General features: G+C 46.6%; 1 protein-coding gene across 1 annotated transcript in view; it reads left to right on the forward strand.

Annotated features, from left to right (window-relative positions):
• The window catches only part of LOC148145924 (uncharacterized), a 69,934-nt gene that overhangs the window by 30,589 nt on the left and 15,613 nt on the right, over window positions 1-23,732 (forward strand). Inside the window, exons 5-6 of the mRNA XM_087999749.1 lie at window positions 10,562-10,765; window positions 15,891-16,122. Coding sequence (XP_087855875.1) covers window positions 10,562-10,765; window positions 15,891-16,122 — 436 coding nt within the window. The remainder of the gene's footprint in view (window positions 1-10,561; window positions 10,766-15,890; window positions 16,123-23,732) is intronic.

The following is a 23,732-nucleotide window of genomic DNA, read 5'->3' on the forward strand; positions in this document are numbered from 1 at the left end:
TGGGTGTACAGCAGTGTGTGTGAACAGAAATTAGTGAGTTTGTTAGCAGTGAGTGTGTGTAGTAGTGAATGTGCACAGCAATGAGTGAGTGTGACAGTGTATAGCAGTGGGTGTGTATAGTAGTGAGTGTGTACAGCAATGATGGAGTGTGAGTGTGTATAGCAGTGAGTGTGTACAGCAGTGAGTGAAGTGAGAGGGTGTACAGCAGTGGGTGTGTTTAGCAATGAATGAGTGTGGTGTGTATCTAGTGGGTATGTATAGCAGTAGGTGTGTACTGCAATGTGTGAGTGTGAGTGTATATAGCAGTGGGTGTGTACAGCAATGAGTGAGCATGTACAGCAGTGAGTGAGTGAGAGTGTGTACAGCAGTGGGTGTGTTTAGCAATGAATGAGTGTGGTGTGTATAGCAGTGAGTGTGTACAGCGGTGAATTATGTACAGCAATGAGTGAATGTGAGTGTGTATAGTAGTGGGTGTGTACAGCAATGAGTGAGTGTATATAGCAGTGGGTGTGTACAGCAATGAGTAGGTCTGAGTGTGTATAGCAGTGAGTGTGTACAGCAATGGGTGTGTACAGCAATGAGTGAGTGTGGGCATGTACAGCAATGAGTGAGTGTGTACGGCATTGGGTGTGTACAATAATGAGTGAGTGTGGGTGTGTGCAGCAGTGGGTGTGAATAGTACTGAGTGAGTGTTAATGTGTATAGCAGTGAGTGTGTACAGAGTGGGTGTGTACAGCAATGAGTGAGTGTGGGCGTGTACAGCAATGAGTGACTGTGTACAGCAGTGGGTGTGTACAGTAATGAGTGAGTGTGGGTGTGTGCAGCAGTGGGTGTGAACAGTAATGAGTGAGTGTGAGTGTGTATAGCAGTGGGTGTATACAGCAGTGGGTGTGTACAGCAATAAGTGAGTGTGAGTGTGTATAGAAGTGAATGTGTACAGCAGTGGGTGTGTACAGCAATGAGTGGCTGTGGGTGTGTACAGCAATGAGAGAGTGTGAGTGTGTATAGCAGTGTGTGTATAGCAGTGGGTGGGTACAGCAATGAGAGAGTGTGAGTGTGTATAGCAGTGTGTGTATAGCAGTGGGTGGGTACAGCAGTGGTTGGGTACATGCATGAGTGAGTCACAGTGTGAATAGCAGTGGGTGTGTATAGCAATGAGTGAGTGTGGGTGTGTACAGAAATGAGTGAGTGTGTACAACAGTGGGTGTGTATAGCAATGAGTGAGTGAGAGTGTGTACAGCAGTGAGTGTGTCCAGCAGTGTGTGTGAACAGAAATGAGTGTGTGTTAGCAGTGAGTGTGTATAGCAGTGGGTGTGTACAGCAATGAGTGAGTGTGACTGTGTTTTGCAGTGGGTGTGTACAGCAGTGAGTGTGTACAGCAATGAGGGAGTGTGAGTGTGTATAGCAGTGGGTGTGTACAGCAGTGAGTATGTACAGCAGTGAGTGAGTGTGGGCGTGTACAGCAGTGAGTGACTGTGTACAGCAGTGGGTGTGTACAGTAATGAGTGAGTGTGGGTGTGTGCAGCAGTGGGTGTGAACAGTAATGAGTGAGTGTGAGTGTGTATAGCAGTGGGTGTATACAGCAGTGGGTGTGTACAGCAATAAGTGAGTGAGAGTGTGTATAGAAGTGAATGTGTACAGCAGTGGGTGTGTACAGCAATGAGTGGCTGTGGGTGTGTACAGCAATGAGAAAGTGTGAGTGTGTATAGCAGTGTGTGTATAGCAGTGGGTGGGTACAGCAATGAGTGGCTGTGGGTGTGTACAGCAATGAGAGAGTGTGAGTGTGTATAGCAGTGGGTGGGTACAGCAGTTGTTGGGTACATGCATGAGTGAGTCACAGTGTGAATAGCAGTGGGTGTGTATAGCAATGAGTGAGTGTGGGTGTGTACAGCAGTGGGTTTGTACAGCAGTGAGTGAGCGTGTACAGCAATGAGTGCGTCAGAGTGTGTATAGCAGTGAGTGTGTATAGCAGTGAGTGTATACAGCAGTGTGTACGTGCAGCAATGAGTGAGTGAGAGTGTGTACAGCAGTGGGCGTGTATAGCAATGAATGAGTGTGGTGTGTATCCAGTGAGTGTGTATAGCAGTGGATGTATACTGCAATGAGTGAGTGTGGGTGTGTATAGCAATGTGTGAGTGTGGGTGTGTATAGCAGTGGGTGTGTATAGCAGTGCGTGTGTACAGCAATGAGTGAGTGTGGGTGTGTATAGCAGTGAGCGTATATAGCACTGGGTGTGTACAGCAATGAGTGAGTGTGAATGTGTATAGCAATGAGTGTGTATAGCAGTGAGTGTGTACAGCACTGAGTGAGTGTGGGCATGTACAGCAATGAGTGAGTGTGTGCAGCAGTGGGTGTGTACAATAGTGAATGAGTGTCGGTGTGTGCAGCAGTGGGTGTGAACAGTAATGAGTGAGTGTGAGTGTGTATAGCAGTGAGTGTGTACAGCACTGAGTGAGTGTGGGTGTGTATAGCAGTAGGTGTGTACAGCATTGGGTGGGTACAGGCATGAGTGAGTCACAGTGTGAATAGCAGTGGGTGTGTACAGCAATGAGTGAGTGTGGGTGTGTACAGCAATGAGTGAGTGTGTACTACAGTGGGTGTGTACAGCAGTGAGTCAGTGTGTACAGCAGTGGGTTTGTACAGCAATGTGTGAGAAAGAGTGTGTACAGCAGTGGGTGTGTATAGCAATGAATGAGTGTGGTGTGTATCCAGTGGATGTGTATAGCAGTGGGTGTGTATAGCAGTGAGTGAGTGAGAGTGTGTATAGCAGTGGGTGTGTTTCGGAGTGAGTGAGTGTGGTGTGTATAGCAGTGGATGTGGGTGTGTAAAGCAGTGGGTGTGTATAGCAGTGGATGTGTATAACCGCGAGTGAATCTGGGTGTGTATAGCAATGAGTGTGTACAGCAGTGAGTATGTACAGCAATGAGGGAGTGAGAGTGTGTATAGCAGTGAGTGTGTAAATCAGTGAGTGAGTGTGGGTGTGTACAGCTGTGGGCATGTATAGCAATGAGTGAGAGTGTGTATGGCAGTGTGTGTGTACAGCAGTGTGTGTACAGCAATGAAGGAGTGTGAGTGTGTGTAGCAGTGAGTGTGTAAAGCAGTGAGTGAGTGTGGGTGTGTATAGCAGTGGGTGTGTACAGCAATGAGTGAGTGTGAATGTGTACAGCAATGAGTGTGTATAGCAATGAGTGAGTGTGGGTGTGTATAGCAGTGGGTGTGCACAGCAGTGGGTGTGTACACCAATGAGTGAGTGTGAGTGTGTATAGCAGTGGGTGTGCACAGCAGTGGGTGTGTACAGCAATGAGTGAGTGTGAGTGTGTATAGCAGTGAGTGTGTACAGCAGTGAGTGTGTATAGCAGTGAGTGTGTACAGCAGTGGGTGTGTACCGCAATGAGTGAGTGTGGGTGTGTACAGCAATGAGTGAGTGTGAATGTGTACAGCAATGAGTGTGTATAGCAATGAGTGAGTGTGGTTGTGTATAGCAGTGGGTGTGCACAGCAGTGGGTGTGTACAGCAATGAGTGAGTGTGAGTGTGTATAGCAGTGGGTGTGCACAGCAGTGGGTGTGTACAGCAATGAGTGAGTTTGAGTGTGTATAGCAGTGAGTGTGTATAGCAATGAGTGAGTGTGGGTGTGTATAGCAGTGCGTGTGCACAGCAGTGGGTGTGTACAGCAATGAGTGAGTGTGAGTGTGTACAGCAGTGAGTGTGTATAGCAGTGAGTGTGTATAGCAGTGAGTGTGTACAGCAGTGGGTGTGTACCGCAATGAGTGAGTGTGGGTGTGTACAGCAATGAGTGAGTGTGTACAGCAGTGGGTGTGTACAGCAGTGAGTATGTACAGCAATGAGTGAGAGTGTGTACAGCAGTGGGTGTGTATAGCAATGAATGAGTGTGAGTGTGTACAGCAGTGGGTGTGTATAACAGTGGGTGTGTACAGCAGTGAGTGAGTGAGAGTGTGTATAGCAGTGGGTGTGTTTCGCACTGAGTGAGTGTGGTGTGTATAGCAGTGAATGTGGGTTGTGTAAAGCAGTGGGTGTGTATAGCAGTGGGTGTGTATAACCGTGAGTGAATATGGGTGTGTATAGCAGTGAGTGTGTACAGCAGTGAGTATGTACAGCAATGAGTGAGTGTGAGTGTGTATAGCAGTGGGGGTGTGTGTACACTAATGAGTGAGTGTGTGTATAGCAGTGAATTTGTAAAGCAGTGAGTGAGTGTGGGTGTGTATAGCAGTGGGTGTGTACAGCAATGAGTGAGTGTGGTTTTGTATGGCAGTGGGTGTGTATAGCAATGAGTGAGTGAGAGTGTATACAGCAGTGTGTGTGTACAGTAGTGTGTGTACAGCAATGAGGGAGTGTGAGTGTGTATAGCAGTGAGTGTGTAAAGCAGTGAGTGAGTGTGAGTGTGTGCAGCAGGTAGTGTGTACAGCAATGTGTGTGTACAGCAGTGGGTGTGTATAGCAGTGGGTGTGTACGGCCATGAGTGAGTATGTGTAGCAATGAGTGAGTGTGGGTGTGTATAGCAGTGGGTGTGTAGAGCTGTGAGTGTGTATAGCAGTGTGTATAGCAGTGGGTGTCTAAAGCAATGAGTGAGTGAGAATGTGTACAGCAGTTGGTGTGTGAACAGCAATGAGTGAGTGTGTACAGCAGTGAGTGTGTAAAGCAGTGGGTGGGTACAGCCAAGAGTGAGTGACAGTGTGAATTGCAGTGAGTGTGAGTGTGTATAGCAATGTGTGTGTGTATAACAGTGGGTGTGTATAGCAGTGAGTGTATATGGCTATGAGTGAGGGTGTATAGCAGTGATTGTGTACAGCAATGAGTGAGTGTGGGTGTGTATAGCAGTGTGTGTGTACAGCAATGAGTGAGTGTGGATGTGTATAGCAGTGGGCGTGTATAGCACTGGGTGTGTACAGCTATGGGTGAGTGTGAATGTGTATAGCAATGAGTGTGTATAGCAGTGAGTGTGTACAGCACTGACTGTGGGTGTGTATAGCAGTGAGTGTGTACAGCATTGGGTGGGTACAGGCATGAGTGAGTCACAGTGTGAATAGCAGTGGGTGTGTACAGCAATGAGTGAGTGTGATTGTGTATAGCAGTGAGCGTGTTCATCAGTGGGTGTGTACAGTAATGAGTGAGTATGTACAGGAGTGGATGTGTACAGCAGTGAGTGAGTGTGTACAGCAGTGAGTTTGTACAGCAATGAGTGTGTGTGTATAGCAGTGTGTATATAGCAGTGAGTGCGTGTGTATAGCAGTGAGTATGTACAGGAATGAGTGAGTGAGCGTGTGTATAGCAGTGAGTGTGTACAACAATGAGTGAGTGTAAGTGTGTATAGCAATGGGTGTGTGTAGTTATGTGTGAGTGTCGGTGTGTATAGCTGTAGGCACGTTCAGCAATGAGTGAGTATGAGTGTGTATGACAGTGAGTGTGTATAGCAGTGACTCTGTATAGCAGTGGGTGTGTGCAGCAATGAGTGAGTGTGGGTGTGTATTGCAGTGAGTGTGTATAGCAGTGGGTGTGTACAGCAATGAGTGAGTATGAGTGTGTATAGCAGTGAGTGTGTACGGCAATGAGTGAGTGTATGTATAGTAGTGACTGTGTGTACACAGTTTGTACAGCAATGAGTGAGTGTGAGTGTGTATAGCAGTGAGTGTGTACGGCAATGAGTGAGTGTATGTACAGCAGTGAGTGTGTGCATCAATGAGTAAGTGTGTGTATAGCAGTGAGTGTGTATAGCAGTGGGTGTGTACAGCAATGAATGAGTGTGAGTGTGTATAGCAGTGAATTTGTACAGCAATGAGTGTGTGTGAGTGTGTACAGCAGTGAGTGTGTACAGCAATGAGTCAGTGTAAGTGTGTATAGTAGTGGGTGTGTACAGCAGTGAGTTTGTACAGCAATGAGTGAGTGTGGGTCTGTACAGCAGTGAGTGTGTACAGCAATGAGTGACTATAAGTGTGTATAGCAGTGGGTGTGTACAGCAGTGAGTGTGTATAGCAGTGGGTGTGTACAGCAATGAGTGAGTGTAAGTGTGTATAGCAGTGGGTGTGTACAGCAATGAATGAGTGTGTACAGCAATGTGTGAGTTTGTATCACAGTGAGTGTGTATCTCAGTAAGTGTGTACAGCAATGAGTGAGTCTGGGTGTATATAGCAGTGAGTGTGTCTAGCAGTGAGTGTGTATTGCAATGAGTGCGTGTGTATAGCAGTGAGTGAGTATAACAGTGAGTGCGTGTGTATAGCAGTGCGTGTGTACAGCAGCGAGTTTATACAGGAATGAGTGAGTGTGAGTGTGTATAGCAGTATGTGTGTACAGCAGTGAGTATGTACAGGAATGAGTGAGTGAGAGTGTGTATAGCAGTGAGTGTGTACATCAGTGAGTATGTACAGCAGTGAGTGTGTGCAGCAATGAGTGGGTGACAGTGTCAATAGTAGTGGGTGTGTATATGGCAGGGGGATTGGATCCGGACTTGTAGTCCAGCAAGTAGGCTAGCTGTTTGTCAGGATGTCCAAGAATGTAGGGAGGCTGTGACGAAGGTAGCACAGACAGGGAATACTTGCGGACATAGAGATGGGTTCAAGTGCGTATACTTCAACGCAAGGAGTATCAGAAATAAGGTGGGTGAACTTAAGGCGTGGATCGGTACCTGGGACTACGATGTTGTGGCCATCACGGAAACGTGGATAGAAGAGGGACAGGAATGGTTGTTGGAGGTTCCTGGTTACAGATGTTTCAGTAAGATTAGGGAGGGTGGTAAAAAAGGAGGGGGGCTGGCGTTGCTAATTAGAAATGGTATAACGGCTGCAGAAAGGAAGTTTGAGGGGGATCTGCCTCTGGAGGTAGTATGGGCTGAAGTCAGAAATAGGAAAGGTGCAGTCACCTTGTTGGGTGTTTACTATAGGCCCCCCAATAGCAGCAGAGTTGTGGAGAAACAGATTGGGAAACAGATTTTGGAAAGGTGCAGAAGCCACAGGGTAGTAGTCATGGGCGATTTCAACTTCCCAAATATTGATTGGAAGCTCTTTAGATCAAGTAGATTGGATGGGGTGGTGTTTGTGCAGTGTGTCCAGGAAGCTTTTCTAATGCAGCATGTAGATTGTCCAACCAGAGGGGAGGCCATATTGGATTTGGTACTCGGTAATGAACCGGGACAAGTGGTGGGCTTGTTAGTGGGTGAACATTTTGGTGATGGTGACCACAATTCTGTGACTTTCACCTTGGTTATGGAGAGATAGGTGCGTGCAACAGGGTAGGTTTTACAATTGGGGGAAGGGTAATTACGATGCTGTAAGACAGGATCTGAGGAGCAAAAGTTGTGAGCATAGGCTGTCAGGGAAGGATGTCGTGGAAATGTGGAACTTTTTCAAGGAACAGATACGACGTGTCCTTGATATGTATGTACCTGTCAGGCAGGAAAGAAATGGTCGTGTGAGGGAACCTTGGTTGACAAGGGAGGTTGAATGTCTTATAAAGAGGAAGAAGGAGGCTTACATAAGGTTGAGGAAACAGGTTCAGACAGAGCAGTGGAGGGATACAGGATAGCCAGAAGGGACCTGAAGAAAGGGATTAGGAGAGCTAAGAGAGGGCATGAAAAATCGTTGGCGGATAGGATCAAGGATAACCCAAAGGCATTTTATGCGTATGTGAGAAACATGAGAATGACGAGAACGAGGGTAGGTCCGATCAAGGACAGTAGTGGGAGACTGTGTATTGAGTCGGAAGAGATAGGAGAGGTCTTGAATGAGTACTTTTCTTCAGTATTTACGAACGAGAGGGACCGTATTGTTGAAGAGGAGAGTGTGAAACGGACTGGTAAGCTAGAGGAGATACTTGTTAGGAAGGAAGATGTGTTGGATATTTTGAACAACTTGAGGATAGACAAGTCCCCTGGGCCTGACGGGATATATCCTAGGATTATGTGGGAAGCAAGAGAGGAAATTGCAGTACCGTTGGCAATGATCTTTTTGTCTTCACTGTCAACGGGGGTGGTACCAGGGGACTGGAGAGTGGCGAATGTTGTGCCCCTGTTCAAAAAAGGGACTAGGGATAACCCCGGGAATTACAGGCCAGTTAGTCTTACTTCGGTGGTAGGTAAAGTAATGGAAAAGGTACTGAGGGATAGGATTTATGAGTATCTGGAAAGACACTGCTTGATTAGGGACAGCCAGCACGGATTTGTGAAGGGTAGGTCTTGCCTTACAAGTCTGATTGAATTCTTTGAGGAGGTGACCAAGCATGTGGATGAGGGTAGAGCAGTGGATGTAGTATACATGGATTTTAGTAAGGCATTTGATAAGGTTCCCCATGGTAGACTTATGCGGAAAGTCAGGAGGCATGGGATAGAGGGAAATTTGGCCAATTGGATAGAAAACTGGCTAACCGGTCGAAGTCAGAGAGTGGTGGTAGATGGTAAATATTCAGCCTGGAGCCCAGTTACAAGTGGAGTTCCGCAGGGATCAGTTCTGGGTCCTCTGCTGTTCGTAATTTTTATTAATGACTTGGATGAGGGAGTCGAAGGGTGGGTCAGTAAATTTGCAGATGATACGAAGATTGGTGGAGTTGTGGATAGTGAGGAGGGCTGTTGTCGGCTGCAAAGAGACTTGGATATGATGCAGAGCTGGGCTGAGGAGTGGCAGATGGAGTTCAACCCTGTCAAGTGTGAGGTTGTCCATTTTGGAAGGACAAATAAGAATGCGGAATACAGGGTTAACGGTAGGGTTCTTAGTCAGGTGGAGGAACAGAGGGATCTTGGGGTCTATGTTCATAGATCTTTGAAAGTTGCCACGCAGGTGGATAAAGCTTGTAAGAAGGCCTATGGTGTATTAGCGTTCATTAGCAGAGGGATTGAATTCAAGAGTCGTGAAGTGATGTTGCAACTGTACAGGACCTTGGTTAGGCCACATTTGGAGTACTGTGTGCAGTTCTGGTCGCCTCACTTTAGGAAAGATGTGGAAGCTTTGGAGAGGGTGCAGAGAAGATTTACCAGGATGTTGCCTGGAATGGAGAATAGGTCGTACGAGGATAGGTTGAGAGTGCTAGGCCTTTTCTCGTTGGAGCGGCGAAGGATGAGGGGTGACTTGATAGAGGTTTATAAGATGATCAGAGGAATAGATAGAGTAGACAGTCAGAAACTTTTTCTCGGGTACAACAGAGTGTTACAAGGGGACATACATTTAAGGTGAAGGGTGGAAGGTATAGGGGAGATGTCAGGGGTGGGTTCTTTACCCAGAGAGTGGTGGGGGCATGGAATGCACTGCCTGTGGGAGTGGCAGAGTCAGAATCATTGGTGACCTTTAAGCGGCAATTGGATAGGTACATGGATGGGTGCTTAAGCTAGGACAAATGTTCGGCACAACATCGTGGGACGAAGGGCCTGTTCTGTGCTGTATTGTTCTATGTTCTATGTATAGCAGTGAGTGTGTACAGCAATGAGTGAGTGAGAGTGTTTATTGCAGTGGGTGTGTATAGCAATGAGTGAGTGAGAGTGTGTATAGCAGTGGGTGTGTACAACAGTGAGTGTGTACAGCAGTGAGTGAGTGTGTATAGCAGTGGGTGTGTATGGCAATGAGTGAGTGCGAGTGTGTATAGCAGTGGGTGTGTACAGCAATGAGTGAGTGAGAGTGTGTATAGCAGTGGGTGTGTACAGCAATGAGTGAGTGAGAGTGTGTACAGCAGTGGGTGTGTACAGCAGTGAGTGTGTACAGCAGTGGGTGTGTACAGCAGTGAGTGTGGGATGAATTTGCATTTGCAGACACATTGTATTTTTGCTCAAAAAGCACACAGTCTGCAGGCAGTCAATCTATATAACATTTTATAAATTCCTACTTTGGAAATGGAACCAGTCTGACTCAAGATTGGGATACAGACAGACTCTAACCTCACACCTTTAATACATTTTCTGAGCTAAGATGTCACTTTTTTAAATGAAACTTTGTTATCTCGGGAATAAGACTTAAAAGTGGTGGCACGGTGCCTCAGTGGTTAGCACTGCTGTGTCACAGCACCAGGGTCCCAGGTTCAATTCCAGCTTCGGGCAACTGTGTGGAGTTTGCACATTCTCCCTGTTTCTGCGTGGGTTTCCTCTGGATGCTCCAGTTTCCTCCCACAGTCCAAAGATGTGCAGGTCAGGTGAATTGGCCATGCTAAATTGCCCATAGTGTTAGGTACATTAGTCAGAGGGCAATGGGTCTGGGTGGATTACTCTTCGGAGGATCGGTGTGGACTGGTTGGGCTGAAGGGCCTGTTTCTACACTATAGGTAATCTAATCTACATAGTAATGAACTGAAACCTGCAACACATTTTAAAAGATGAAAGACTTAATAGCAAGCTAGGTTTGTTCAATATATCATTTTAATGGCGTGACACTGTGATCTTTTGCTATAAATTCTGTGTCTTATGACCCTGCCCCACTCGTTATCTGATGAAGGAGCAGCGCTCTGAAAGCTAGTGCTTCCAAATAAACCTGTTGAACTCTAACCTGACGTTGTGTGATTTGTAACTTTGTCCACCCCAGTCCAACACTAGCTCCTCCACATCACAGTCTCTGATGGTTCTGCCCCTTTATGCAGCAACTCCAAGGGTCTCTGGAGGAACTGGAGCCCGTGTGCGCTGAGCTGATCTCTGTCAGTTCCCAGTTGGTCCTACTCAATGCTGCTGATGGCCTGTATTTCAGTAAGACAGCAATCAGGCTCCAGGAGGATTATCACCTTCTACAGCACCAACTGCAAGAGGCAGTGATCTCACTGGAGAAGACCTTCCGCCAGTATCTGCAGGTATCTCCGTATAGAGTCGTAGAGTCATAGAGATGTACAGCATGCAAACAGATCCTTCGGTCCAACTTGTCCATGCTGACCAGATATCCCAACCCAATCTAGTCCCACCTGCCAGCACACGGCCCATATCCCTCCAAACCCTTCCTATTCATATACCCATCCAAATGCCTCTTAAATGTTGCAATTGTACCAGCCTCCACCACTTCCTCTGGCAGCTCATTCCATACACGTACCATCCTCTATGTGAAAAAGTTGCCCCTTAGGTCTCTTTTATATCTTTCTCTCTCACCCTAAACCTATGCCCTCTAGGTCTGGACTCCCTGACCCCTGGGAAAAGACTTTGTCTATTTATCCTATCCGTGCCCCTCATAATTTTGTAAACCTCTATAAGGTCACCTCTCAGCCTCTGATGCTCCAGGGAAAACAGCCCCATCCTGTTCAGCCTCTCCCTGTAGCTCAGATCCTCCAACCCTGGCAACATCCTTGTAAATCTTTTCTGAACCCTTTCAAGTTTCACAACATCTTTCCGATAGGAAGGAAACCAGAATTGTACGCAATATTCCAACAGTGGCCTAACCAATGTCCTGTACAGCCGCAACATGACCTCCCAACTCCTGTACTCAATACTCTGACCAATAAAGGAAAGCATACCAAACGCCTTCTTCACTATCTTATCTACCTGCGACTCCACTTTCAAGGAGCTATGAACCTGCACTCCAAGGTCTCGTTGTTCAGCAACACTCCCTAGGATCTTACCATTAAGTGTATAAGTCCTGCTAAGATTTGCTTTCCCAAAATGCAGCACCTCGCATTTATCTGAATTAAACTCCATCTGCCACTTCTCAGCCCATTGGCCCATCTGGTCCAGATCCTGTTGTAATCTGAGGTAACCTTCTTCACTGTCCACTACACCTCCAATTTTGGTCTCATCTGCAAACTTAATAACTGTACCTCTTATGCTCGCATCCAAATCATTTATGTAAATGACAAAAAGTAGAGGGCCCAGCACCGATCCTTTTGGCAATCCACTGGTCACAGGCCTCCAGTCTGAAAAACAACCCTCCACCACCACCCTCTGTCTTCTATCTTTGAGCCAGTTCTGTATCCAAATGGCTAGTTCTCCCTGTATTCCATGAGATCTAACCTTGCTAATCAGTCTCCCATGGGGAACCTGGTCGAACGCCTTACTGAAGCCCATATAGATCACATCTACTGCTCTGCCCTCATCAATCCTCTTTGTTACTTCTTCAAAAAAACTCAATCAAGTTTGTGAGACATGACTTTCCACGCACAAAGCCATGTTGACTATCCCGAATCAGTCCTTGCCTTTCCAAATACATGTACATCCTGTCCCTCAGGATTACTTCCAACAACCTGCCCACCACCGAGGTCAGACTCACCGGTCTATAGTTCCCTGGCTTGTCCTTACCCTTCTTAAACAGTGGCACCACGTTTGCCAACCTCCAGTCTTCCGGCACCTCACCTGTGACTATCGATGATACAAATATCTCAGCAAGATGCCCAGCAATCACTTCCCTAGCTTCCCACAGAGTTCTCGGGTACACCTGATCAGGTCCTGGGGATTTATCCACTTTTATGCATTTCAAGACATCCAGCACTTCCTCCTCTGTAATCTGGACATTTTGCAAGCTGTCACCATCTATTTCCCTACAATGTATATCTTCCATATCCTTTTCCACAGTAAATACTGATGCAAAATATTCATTTAGTACCTCCCCCATTTTCTGTGGCTCCACACAAAGGCTGCCTTGCTGATCTTTGAGGGGCCCTATTCTCTCCCTCGTTACGCTTTTCTCCTTAATATATTTGTAAAAAATTCTTTGGATTCTCCTTAACTGTATTTGCCAAAGCTATCTCATGTCCCCTTTTTGCCCTCCTGATTTCCCTCTTAAGTATACTCCTACTTCCTTTATACTCTTTTAAGGATTCACTCGACCTATCCTGACATATGCTTCCTTCTTTTTCTTAACCAAACCCTCAATTTCTTTAGTCATCCAGCATTCCCTGTACCTACCAGCTTTCCCTTTCACCCTGACAGGAATATACTTTCTCTGGATTCTTGTTATCTCTTTTCTGAAGTCTTCCCATTTTCCAGCCGTCCGTTTACCTGCGAACATCTGCCCCCCAATCAGCTTTCGAAAGTTCTTGCCTAATACCATCGAAATTGGCCTTTCTCCAATTTAGAACTTCAACTTTTAGATCTGGTCTATCCTTTTCCATCACTAATTTAAAACGAATAGAATTATGGTCGCTGGCCCCAAAGTGCTCCCCCACTGACACCTCAGTCACCTGCCCTGCCTTATTTCCCAAACGTAGGTCAAGTTTTGCACCTTCTCTAGTAGGTACATCCACATACTGAATCAGAAAATTGTCTTGTATGCACTTAAGAAATTCCTCTCCATCTAAATCTTTAACACTATGGCAGTCCCAGTCGATGTTTGGAAAGTTAAAATCCCCAACCATAACTACCCTATTATTCTTACAGATAGCTGAGATCTCCTTACAAGCTTATTTCTCAATTTCCCTCTAACTATTGGGGGGGGGGTCTATAACACAATCCCAATAAGGTGATCATCCCTTTCTTATTTCTTAGCTCCACCCAAGTAACTTCCCTGGATGTATTTCTGGGAATATCCTCCCTCAGCACAGCTGTAATGCTATCCCTTATCAAAAATGCCACTCCCCCTCCTCTCTTGCCTCCCTTTCTATCCTTCCTGTAGCATTTGTATCCTGGAACATTAAGCTGCCAGTCCTGCCCATCCCTCAGCCATGTTTCTATAATTGCTATGATATCCCAGTCCCATGTTCCTAACCATGTCCTGAGTTCATCTGCCTTCCCTGTTGGGCCCCTTGCATTGAAATAAATGCAGTTCAATTTATTAGTCCTACCTTGTCCCTGCCTGCCCTGACTGTTTGACTCACTTCTGTTCTCAACTGTACCAGTCTCAGATTGATCTACTTCCTCACTATCTCCCTGGGTCCCACCACCCCCCCCCCCCCCCCCCCCACCTTACTAGTTTAAATCCTCCCAAGCAGTTCTAGCAAATCTCCCTGCCAGGATATTAGTCCCCTTTCAATTTAGGTGCAATCTGTCCTTCTTGTACAGGTCACTTCTCCCCCAAAAGAGATTCCAATGATCCAAAAATGAGAATCCTTCTCCCATACACCAGCTCCTGAGCCATGCATTCATCTGCTCTATCCTCCTATTCCTGCCCTCACTAGCTCATAGCACTGGGAGTAATCCAGATATTACTACCCTTGAGGACCTCCTTTTTAAATTCCTGCCTAACTCTCTGTAATCTCCCTTCAAAGTCTCAACCTTTTCCCTTCCAATATCGTTGGTTCCAATGTGGACAATGACCTCCTGCTGGCCCCTCTCCCCCGTGAGAACATTCTGCACCCTTTCTGAGACATCCTTGATCCTGGCACCAGGGAAACAACACACCATTCTGCTTTTTCTCTGCTGGCCACAGAAACGTCTGTCTGTACCTCTGACTACAGAATCCCCTAACACAATTGGTCTCTTGGAAGCCGACGTACCCCTCATTGCATTAGAGCCAGTCTCAATACCAGAAACTTGGCTGTTCGTGCTACGTTCCCCTGAGAATCCATCACCCCCTACATTTTCCAAAACAGCATACCTGTTTGAAATGGGTATATCCACAAAAGACTCCTGCACTAGCTGCCTACCCCTCTTAGGAGAAAGTGAGGTCTGCAGATGCTGGAGATCAGAGATGGAAATGTGTTGCTGGAAAAGCGCAGCAGGTCAGGCAGCATCTAGGGAACAGGAGAATCGACGTAAAAGAAGGGCTAATGCCCGAAACCTCGATTCTCCTGTTCCCTAGATGCTGCCTGACCTGCTGCGCTTTTCCAGCAACACATTTCCATCGCCTACCCCTCTTACCCTTCCTGGAGTTAACCCATCTATGTGACTGTACCTGAGACTTTCTCCCCTTCCTATAACTGCCATCCATCACATACTGTTGCTGTTGCAAATTCCTCATCGCTTCTATCTGTCTCTCCAACCGATCCACTCGATCTGATAAGATTCGCAACCAACAGCATTTATGACAGATATAATCCGCAGTAACCCTTAAACTCTCTTTAAACTCCCACATCTGGCAAGAAGTGCATATCACTGCAAAGGCCATTTTTGCTCCTTCACAATCTACAGACCCAGAAAATAACACCATCTTATTCCTCTACAAACACAGCCCCAGGTTAAATTAATAGCTATGGCTTATATTTTAAGTTTAATCAAGAGACTTATCTCCAAAAACATATAATCAAGAAAGAATCCACTATACTCACTACTGCAGCCTTTCTCTTGGACAGACTTAAAACAACAATTAACTTATCTGATTCTGTGCTGTGAACTTCGCCCAACAGTTCCTCCAAGATTAGTTGTGATATTCACTGGTTGTTAATTTTCCCAGATGCACTCCGATGTCCAGCGATACACGAATTCAAACAGCAAAGGCAGTAACTGTGCAGGTTCTCTCTCTCTCTCCCCCCTGCACTGTCCTCACCATGTGCTTCCTTTGTCTGCTCTTCTCCCTTTTAAACTGCTGTTGTTTTGACTTTTTTTCCCAAAGTTCCAAAACAATGCAACAGCAAATAAAATAGGAATTGCTGCTCCTGGGATTCAAGGAAATCACCTAAAATACCTCAAAAAAAGGAGCAGCTCTTACAGCCAGAGATTTTTCCTGTCCTCCATCTTGGATTACCCAGAATCCTATATCAAACCATCTCCCAAAAAGAAGAGTGACTCCTCGGTCCATCCTCAGGGCCTGGGATGAGCTGGTTCTGGGGCTGGGAGGAGAGTGAGGGAGCATCCTCCTGAGGGATCCACCTCCTGAGAAATCTACCTCCTCAATGGATCTACCTCCTGGAAGGATCCACCTCCCTCAGGATAATCCTCCTGAGGGATCCACTTCCTTGATAGAATAAAATCTCAAGGGATCAACCTCTTTGAGGAATCAATCCTCATAAGGGATGGACCTCCTTGAGGAATCTTACCTTGGGAGGGATCAGTTGTGAACTCTCTGTTCCTGACATTTCTCTGTTGCCTACAGTAACCCTGATTGATTGATTGTTTTTCCAGTTCTTGGAGCAGGTGGCTGTACTTTCTGATTCGCTGCAGAAGGTCCAGGACCGAATGTGGAATCCACCAGGAATACCCAGTGTCTCTGAGAGAATCCAAGAACAGATCGAGGAAAACCGACTGATCTTTGAGAAGCTGGGCAGTTTGCGGAGAGCTCTGGATAATGTCACTGCCCAGAGGAAGGAGCTGCTGGCAAACAACCAGTGCCCATCAACTGATGCCAGGAACAGAGGCAAGTTAACAACACAAACACTCTGTCACTGAGGAGCAAAGGGAGGACGAGGATGGAAGGGGATAGGGTGCTGAAGGAGGGTCTGAGGAGGACAACATAGGGGAAGTGGCTGAAAACATGACAGAGGGTAAGGACAGAGAACACAATAGGACCTAAAGTCCAGAGGAGCAAAAGGGTCTGAGTTCAGCAATTTGCAGGAGAGCATCATCAGGACAGAGAGAGGTGGGAGACCGAAAGAGAGAGAGAGGCCGAATGGACAGACACACAGAAACATAGAAAATAGGTGCAGGATTAGGTGGTATATTTTGGTAAGTCAAGTACTGGAAGAAATTATACAGTGAATGGCAGAACTCTTAGGAGTATCGACATGCAGAGGGATCATGGTGTGCAGGCCCACAGATCACTGAAGGTGGTAGCACAGGTAGATAAGGGAGTAAGAAAGGCCTATGGCACGCTTGCCTTCATTGGAAGGGGCACTGAGTAAAAGGATAGACAAGCTACACTGTTGCTTTACACAGCTTCAGTTAGGCCGCACTTGGAATACGGTGTACAGTTCTGGTCACCACACTACCAGAAGGATGTGGATACTTTGGTGAGGGTACAGAAAAGGTTTACCAGGATGTTGCCTGGTCTGGGGGATTTTAGCTCAGGAGAAAGGTTGGATACACTGAGTTTGTTTTCACTGGAACGCAGGAGGTTGTGGGGCGACCTGACAGAAGTTTATAAGATTGTGAAAGGCATGGATAGAGTGGAAAGTATGAGGCGTTTTCCCCAGGGTGGAGGGTTCAATTACTAGGGGACACAGGTTCAAGGTGTGTGTGTGGGGTGGGGCGGGGGGGAGGATGCTGTTTCAAAGAGATGTGTGAGGCAGGTTTTTCACACACAGAGGGCAGTGAGTGCCTGGAACCTACTGCCTGAGGAGGTGGTGGAAGCAGACACACAATAGCAGCATTCACGATGCACCTGGACAGATAGAATCCCTACAGTTTGGAAACAGGCCTTTCAGCCCATCATGTCCACACTGACCCTCCAAAGAGTATCCCATCCAGACCCACCAGCTCTACCCCTGCATACCCATGGTGAACCAACCTAACCTGCCCATCCCTGAACACTATGGGATAATTTAACACGGCCAACTCACCCTAACCTGCACATCCCTAACACTATGGGGTAATTTAAGACGGGTAACTATTGGCCAACTGGCCAAATATCTATTGTTGGAAAAGAATTGGAATCAATTATGACATAAGTAATAGCAGGACATTCGGAAAATCATAATCTAATCATGCAGAGTCAGCAGGACTTCATGAAAGGGAAATTGTATCTGACTAATTTATTAGAATATTTGAGGAAGTTTCAACCAGAGTGGATAGAGTGAACCAGTAGATGTGTTACCATGGATAAGTCATATGATAAGAGCCCATGGTGTGGAGGCAGTATAGTGGCATGGATAAGGAATTGGCAAATTGCCAGGAAACAGCAAGTGGGATGTCGGGTTCCTTTTCAGGTTGGTGAGCTGTGACCAGTGCGGTTCCATGGGATCAGTGTTGGGACTGCAACTGTTTACAGTATATGTTAAAGACTTGGAGGAGGAAGTGAATGTACTGTAGCCAAATTTGGTCGTGGGTTTGGAAGGTGTTGTCTAAGGATCTTTAGTGATTTTCTGCAGTGCATCTTGTAGATGGTACACACTGCTGCTACTGAGCATCAGTGGTGGGGGGAGTGGGTGTTTGTCGATATGATGCCAGTCAAGTGGGTTGCTTTGTCCTGGATGGTGTCAAGCTTCTTGTGTTGTTGGGGCTGCACCCATCCAGGCAAGTGGGGAGTATTCCATCACACTCCTGACTTGTCCCTTGTAGATGGTGGACAGGCTTTGGGGAGTCAGGAGGTGAGTTACTCACTGCAGTATTCCCAGCCTCTGACCTGCTCTTGTAGCAATTGTGTTTATGTGGTGAGTCCAACTGAGTGTCTGGTCACTGGTAACCCCCAGGATGTTGACAGTGATGGTAATACCGTTGAATGTCAAGGGCGGTGTTTAGAATGTCTCTGATTGGCGATGGTCATTGTCTGGCAGGGTTAAGGAGAATCCCAAAGCCTTTTGTTTGTATATAAGGAGCAAGAGAGTAACTAGGGAAAGGATTGGCCCACTCAAGGACAAAGGAAGAAAGTTATATGTGGAATCAGAGAAAATGGGTGAGATTCTTAATGAGTCCTTTATATCGGTATTCACTGAGGAGAGGGACATGACTGATGCTGAGGTCAGAGATAGATGTTTGATTACTCTAGGGCAAATCGGCATAAGGGAGGAGGAAGTGTTGGGTATTCTAAAAGGCATTAAGGTGGACAAGTCCCCAGCTCCGGATGGGATCTATCCCAGGTTACTGAGGGAAGCGAGACAGGAAATACATGGGGCCTTTACAGAAATCTTTGCAGCATCCTTGAACATGGGGGAGGTCCCAGGGGACTGGAGAATTGCTAATGTTGTCCCTTGTTTAAGCAGGGTAGCAGGGATAATCCAGGTAATTACAGACCAGTGAGCCTGACATCAGTGGTAGGGAAGCTGCTGGAGAAAATACTGAGGGATAGAATCTATTCCCATTTGGGAGAAAATGGGCTTCTCAGTGATAGACAACATGGTTATGTGCAGGGAAGGTGATGTCTTACCAACTTAATAGAATTCTTCAAGGAAGTGACAGAGTTGATTGATGAGGGAGGGGCTATAGATGTCATATACATGGACTTCAGTAAGGTGTTTAATAAGGTTCCCCATGGTAGGTTGATGTAGAAGGTGAAGTCATGTGGGGTCCAGGGTATTCTAGCGAGATGGATAGAGAACTGGCTGGACAGCAGGAGACAGAGAGTAGGAGTGGAAGGGACCTTCTCCAAATGGGGACCTGTGACCAGCGATGTCCCACAGGGATCCGTGCTGGGACCCCTATTGTTTGTGATAGACATAAATGATTTGGATGAGGCGATAAGTGGTCTGATTAGCAAGTTTGCAAATGACACTAAGGTTGGTGGAGTAGCAGATTGGGAAGGGGACTGTCAGAGACTACAGCAGAATACAGATAGATTGCAGAGCTGGACAGAGAAACAGCAGCTGGGGTTCAATCTGGCCAAATGCGAGGTGATGTGTTTTGGAAGATCCAATTCAAGAGCAAACTATACAGTAAATGGAAATGTCCTGAGGAAAATTGATGTACAGAGAGATCTGGGTGTTCGGGTCCATTGTTCCCTGAAGGTGGCAATGCAGGTCAGTAGAGTGATCAAGAAGGCATACGGCATGCTTTCCTTCATCAGACGGGGTATTGAGAACAAGAGCTGGCAGGTCATGTTACAATTGCATAAGACTTTGGTTTGGCCACATTTGGAATACTGCGTACAGTTCTGGTAGTCCCATTAATAAAAGGATGTCGGTGCTTTGGAGAGGGTGCAGAGGAGGTTCACCAGGATGTTGCCTGGTATGGAGGGCACCAGCTATGAGGAGAGGTTGAGTAGATTAGGATTATTTTCATTAGAAAGACGGAGGTTGAGGGGGGACCTGATTGAGGCCTACAAAATCATGAGAGGTACAGACAGGGTGGATAGTAAGAAGCTTTTTCCCAGAATAGGGGATATAATTACTACGTGTCATGAGTCCAAGGTGAGAGGAGAAAAGTTTAGGGGAGATATATGTGGAAAGTTCTTTATGCAGAGGATGGTGGGGGCCTGGAATGCATTGTCAGTGGAGGTGGTAGGGGTGGGAATAATAGTGTCATTTAAGATGTATCTAGACAGATACATAAATGGGCAGGGAGCAGAAGGATACAGATCCTTAGAAAATAGGTGACAGGTTTAGATAGAGGATCTGGATCGGCACAGGCTTGGAGGGCCGAAGGGCCTGTTCCTGTAATTTTCTTTGATCTTGGTTCTTTGCATCCTGATTTGCTTGATGTTTTGTGGATGTTGTTCCCAATGATGGTGATCCTGATGAAATATCTCTTTCCTGCAGACCTGCAGTGACATGGTTATCCTGGAGAGAGATTGAGGTTGTTTCTGTTGTTATCTTTGTTTGATAACTGGACAGTTTTGACACAATGAGATGTATATACCCTGAACCCTCCCCCACTTTTTTTAAACAATAATGAAACATGATTATATGAATCCCAAGTGGCAAGTGAGGTTGGGTTCAGAGGCCTGTTATGCTCCAACCTCTGTTTCTCATGGTAGGGGTTAGGAGTGTTTAAACGCCCTGACCATGATGTGGTTAGGAAGAAGAACCTGAGATACAGTGGTCATGAAGACCAGTGTTTCAGAGACGAGTGATTATGCAGAGGACTGCAAGAGATCAATCATTTTAAATAAAAGTGAAAATGGAGCTGACCTGTCAGACAGAGACCACTTTAAACGTAGGTAATAGAAATGAGGGTGAAAGCAAAGGGGAGGTAGGAATCTGATTTGGAGACTATATCCATTGTGGAGAAAATAGCTTGGTTAAATCCTATCCAGAAATAGATTTGGAAGAGGTGTAAGATGCATGTGAGTTTTGATATATCAGAAACAGTTACACCTTGTCTTGTCTGGCTGTCAGGAGCTGTTTCATCACTTGGATCACTGAATCAGCGCCTCAGGCGACTGACTGTGTGGAGTTTGCACATTCTCCCCGTGTCTGCGTGGGTTTCCTCCGGGTGCTCCGGTTTCCTCCCACAGTCCAAAGATGTGCAGGTCAGGTGAATTGGCCATGCTAAATTGCCCGTAGTGTTAGGTTAGGGATATGGGTGGGTTGCGCTTCGGCGGGTCGGTGTGGATTTGTTGGGCCGAAAGGCCTGTTTCCACACTGTAATGTAATCTAATCTAATTTGTCAAACAGGCACCAAACAGAGGGTCTGAATCCTTTCTCTCTGGGGTGTCTGTATTAAATCCTCCCTGTACTCCTGTTGGTGTGTTGTCAGTCCCCCCTATTGGAGAAATGTGGAATTGCCGCCTCGGTGTTTGAGTTAGTTGTTTCGTCCATCATTCTCTCGGTTCCCATGTTTGTGCTGTGCCATGCCCCCTGTTGGAGATATTGGGAATTACCATCTGGGAGTCTGAGCTACACTGTCATCATAATTCTCTCAGTTTCCCTGTTGGGTTACTATTCTGTGTCCTTTGATCCTACTCCACAGCTACCTGATAAAGACACGGTGCTTTGAAAGCTAGTGCTTCCAAATAAGGTAAAAACAATGACTGCAGATGCTGGAAACTAGATTCTGGATTAGTGGTGCTGGAAGAGCACAGCAATTCAGGCAGCATCTGCTCCTCGGATACTGCCTGAACTGCTGTGCTCTTCCAGCACCACTAATTCAGTGCTTCCAAATAAACCTGTTGGACTATAACCTGTTTAATTTTGCCCCCTCTATTGGGTATATCAGGAACTGCTGTCTGGCAGTCTGAGTGAGTATGCTCAGTCAATACTAATCTTTTTGCATTGTCTCATATCCATGGTGTGGGGATGTCATTAGGGGTCTGCGTTATAGCGAGTCGGGAATGTTCAGTTTGCCTGTCTGTCAGGGAGTTCTTGGGAATCTATGAAATGTTCATGTTGTCACTGAGTAGCGAGTGATTTACAATCTGTCAGACAAGTCTCCTCATGGGCCACTTAAAGTAGTCCGGATTCCCTTGGATGTGGAAGCTGCGGTTGGTGACACTGACAGAAGTGTATCATTTCCATCAGTGGGGTCACTGTGAGGATGTGTCATGGGGTGTCTTCTCTTCTCGAGTCACTGCCCTGAGTGGGGTTTTGTGGTGAATCTTATCCTTCTGAGTCTTCGTGTGATTTTGAGAGGGTCTTGAGGATCTGCCATTGGATTGATCAGGTTCGATTACCCTGATCAATCAGACCCAACCAGGTGTTGGTACATTGATAGCAGGGTGGCCTTTGGGTGTCCATTATGGTAGGTGCTGGGTGCATGTAGCCACCTCCAAATAAGGGTGCCAGGCCGCTCTGTGTCTAGCAAATGACTTGCTGCTCCTGATTGTCCTGAGGGTGATATTCCATTGTCCTGTTCAAGTCCAACTCCAGATGGGTGTTGCAGGGTCTGCAGCTTTTGGATTTATTTGCAAACTGTCTGTGAGCAGCTGCAGCCTGTCTGCATACTGCGGCAGGTGGATTGACACTTTAGTCAAGGCTGGGGTTTATTTCCCAGCATGCTTTAATCATTGTCCATCTTTTGTTATTCCACGATAAGTGTATTATTGTCCATCATAAGTTCATTACTTCTGGAGGCCAATTCAGCCACAAAGGACAGGAAAGTGGACACGAGGAATGTCAGACCAGCCTCGAGGGGCCGAATGGCCTACTCCTGTTTCTTATGGTCTTATCGATTCTGTAATTCCCAACTGTCTCACTCTACCCCATAAGTGGCCAATCCATGCCTGGAAACTATTTGGCGATTTGTGATTGAAAATTTTTCAAATGCTGACTGTTGTGTAAAATTCTTTTCTTGAGCAGACATTCAGGAGAAGCTTGACCATTTGGTGCGGCTCTGGACTGAGTTACAGTTTCACTCTCAGGAGCAGGAGTCCAGGCTTCAGGCCAAACTTTGCCAGGCCCAGCAGTTTGAGATAGCTCTGACTGATCTCACTGTTGTCTTGAAGACCACTGAGCAGAGGCTGCAAGATCTGAGTACACCATCATCCAATCCAGTGACTCTCCAACATCGTCTTGGCTGCCTCCAGGTGAGTGAGGATATCACTGAGGGTGACCTTTATTACCTTCCTGCTCCTGACCTGCTGTCGGGGTTTAACTGGACTGGCTCTGGAGGCAGTTCACAGATAGTGAGAGGCAGGGGTTTGGCAACCCAGGGTTCAGTTCAGTTCAGGTGAAATCTGAAACAGAAATGAAGGCAGCAAGTTAGTGAATGAGTCTGGAAAAGGAGAGGAAATAAATTAGGCAACAGACTACGTGTTTGCTGGGGCATGGGTTTCTGACTTCACAGTCCAGAGTTCATCAAATAAAGCAACCAAACTGAGGGCACTTCTCATCAATATTGCCCTGATGCTAGGAATGTGGCTGAGAGAGGGAGCTCAGTGTTCTTGCTTTCAGGGTTTTCAGATGGAATGGGTGGGGTGGAATAACAGAGGAGGGAGTTTGGAGGAGACTAAGGCAGCTGTGAGGAGGGATGATGTGCTGAAATGGTCAACAAATGAGGCCACAGTCAAAAGGTGTGGTGCTGGAAAAGCATATCCGGTCAGGCAGCATCCGAGGAGCAGGAGAGTTGACGTTTCGAGGTACCTGGACTACACCTCCTCCCACCCTGCCTCCTGTCAAATCATTATCCCTTACTCCCAATTCCTCTGCCTCTGCCACATCTGCTCTCAGGAGGACCAATTCCACTCCAGACCATCCCAGATGGCCTCCTATTCCAAGGGCCATAATTTCCCCTCCCACGTGGTTGATGTCCCCTCCAGCACATCTCCTCCACTTCCTGCACCTCTGCCCTTGAACCCCACAACAAGGACAGAACTCCCCCAGTCCTCACCTTCCACTCTACCAACCTCCACATACATCGCATCATCCTCTGCCATTTCAGCCACCTACAAACGGACCCCACCACCAGAGATATATTTCACTCCCCACCCTTATCTGTGTT

Source organism: Chiloscyllium plagiosum, unplaced genomic scaffold, assembly GCF_037043375.1.
Source record: "Chiloscyllium plagiosum isolate Xiang-an unplaced genomic scaffold, Cpla_swu_hap1 HiC_scaffold_23, whole genome shotgun sequence".
In the NCBI taxonomy this organism is placed as follows: Eukaryota; Metazoa; Chordata; class Chondrichthyes; order Orectolobiformes; family Hemiscylliidae; genus Chiloscyllium; species Chiloscyllium plagiosum.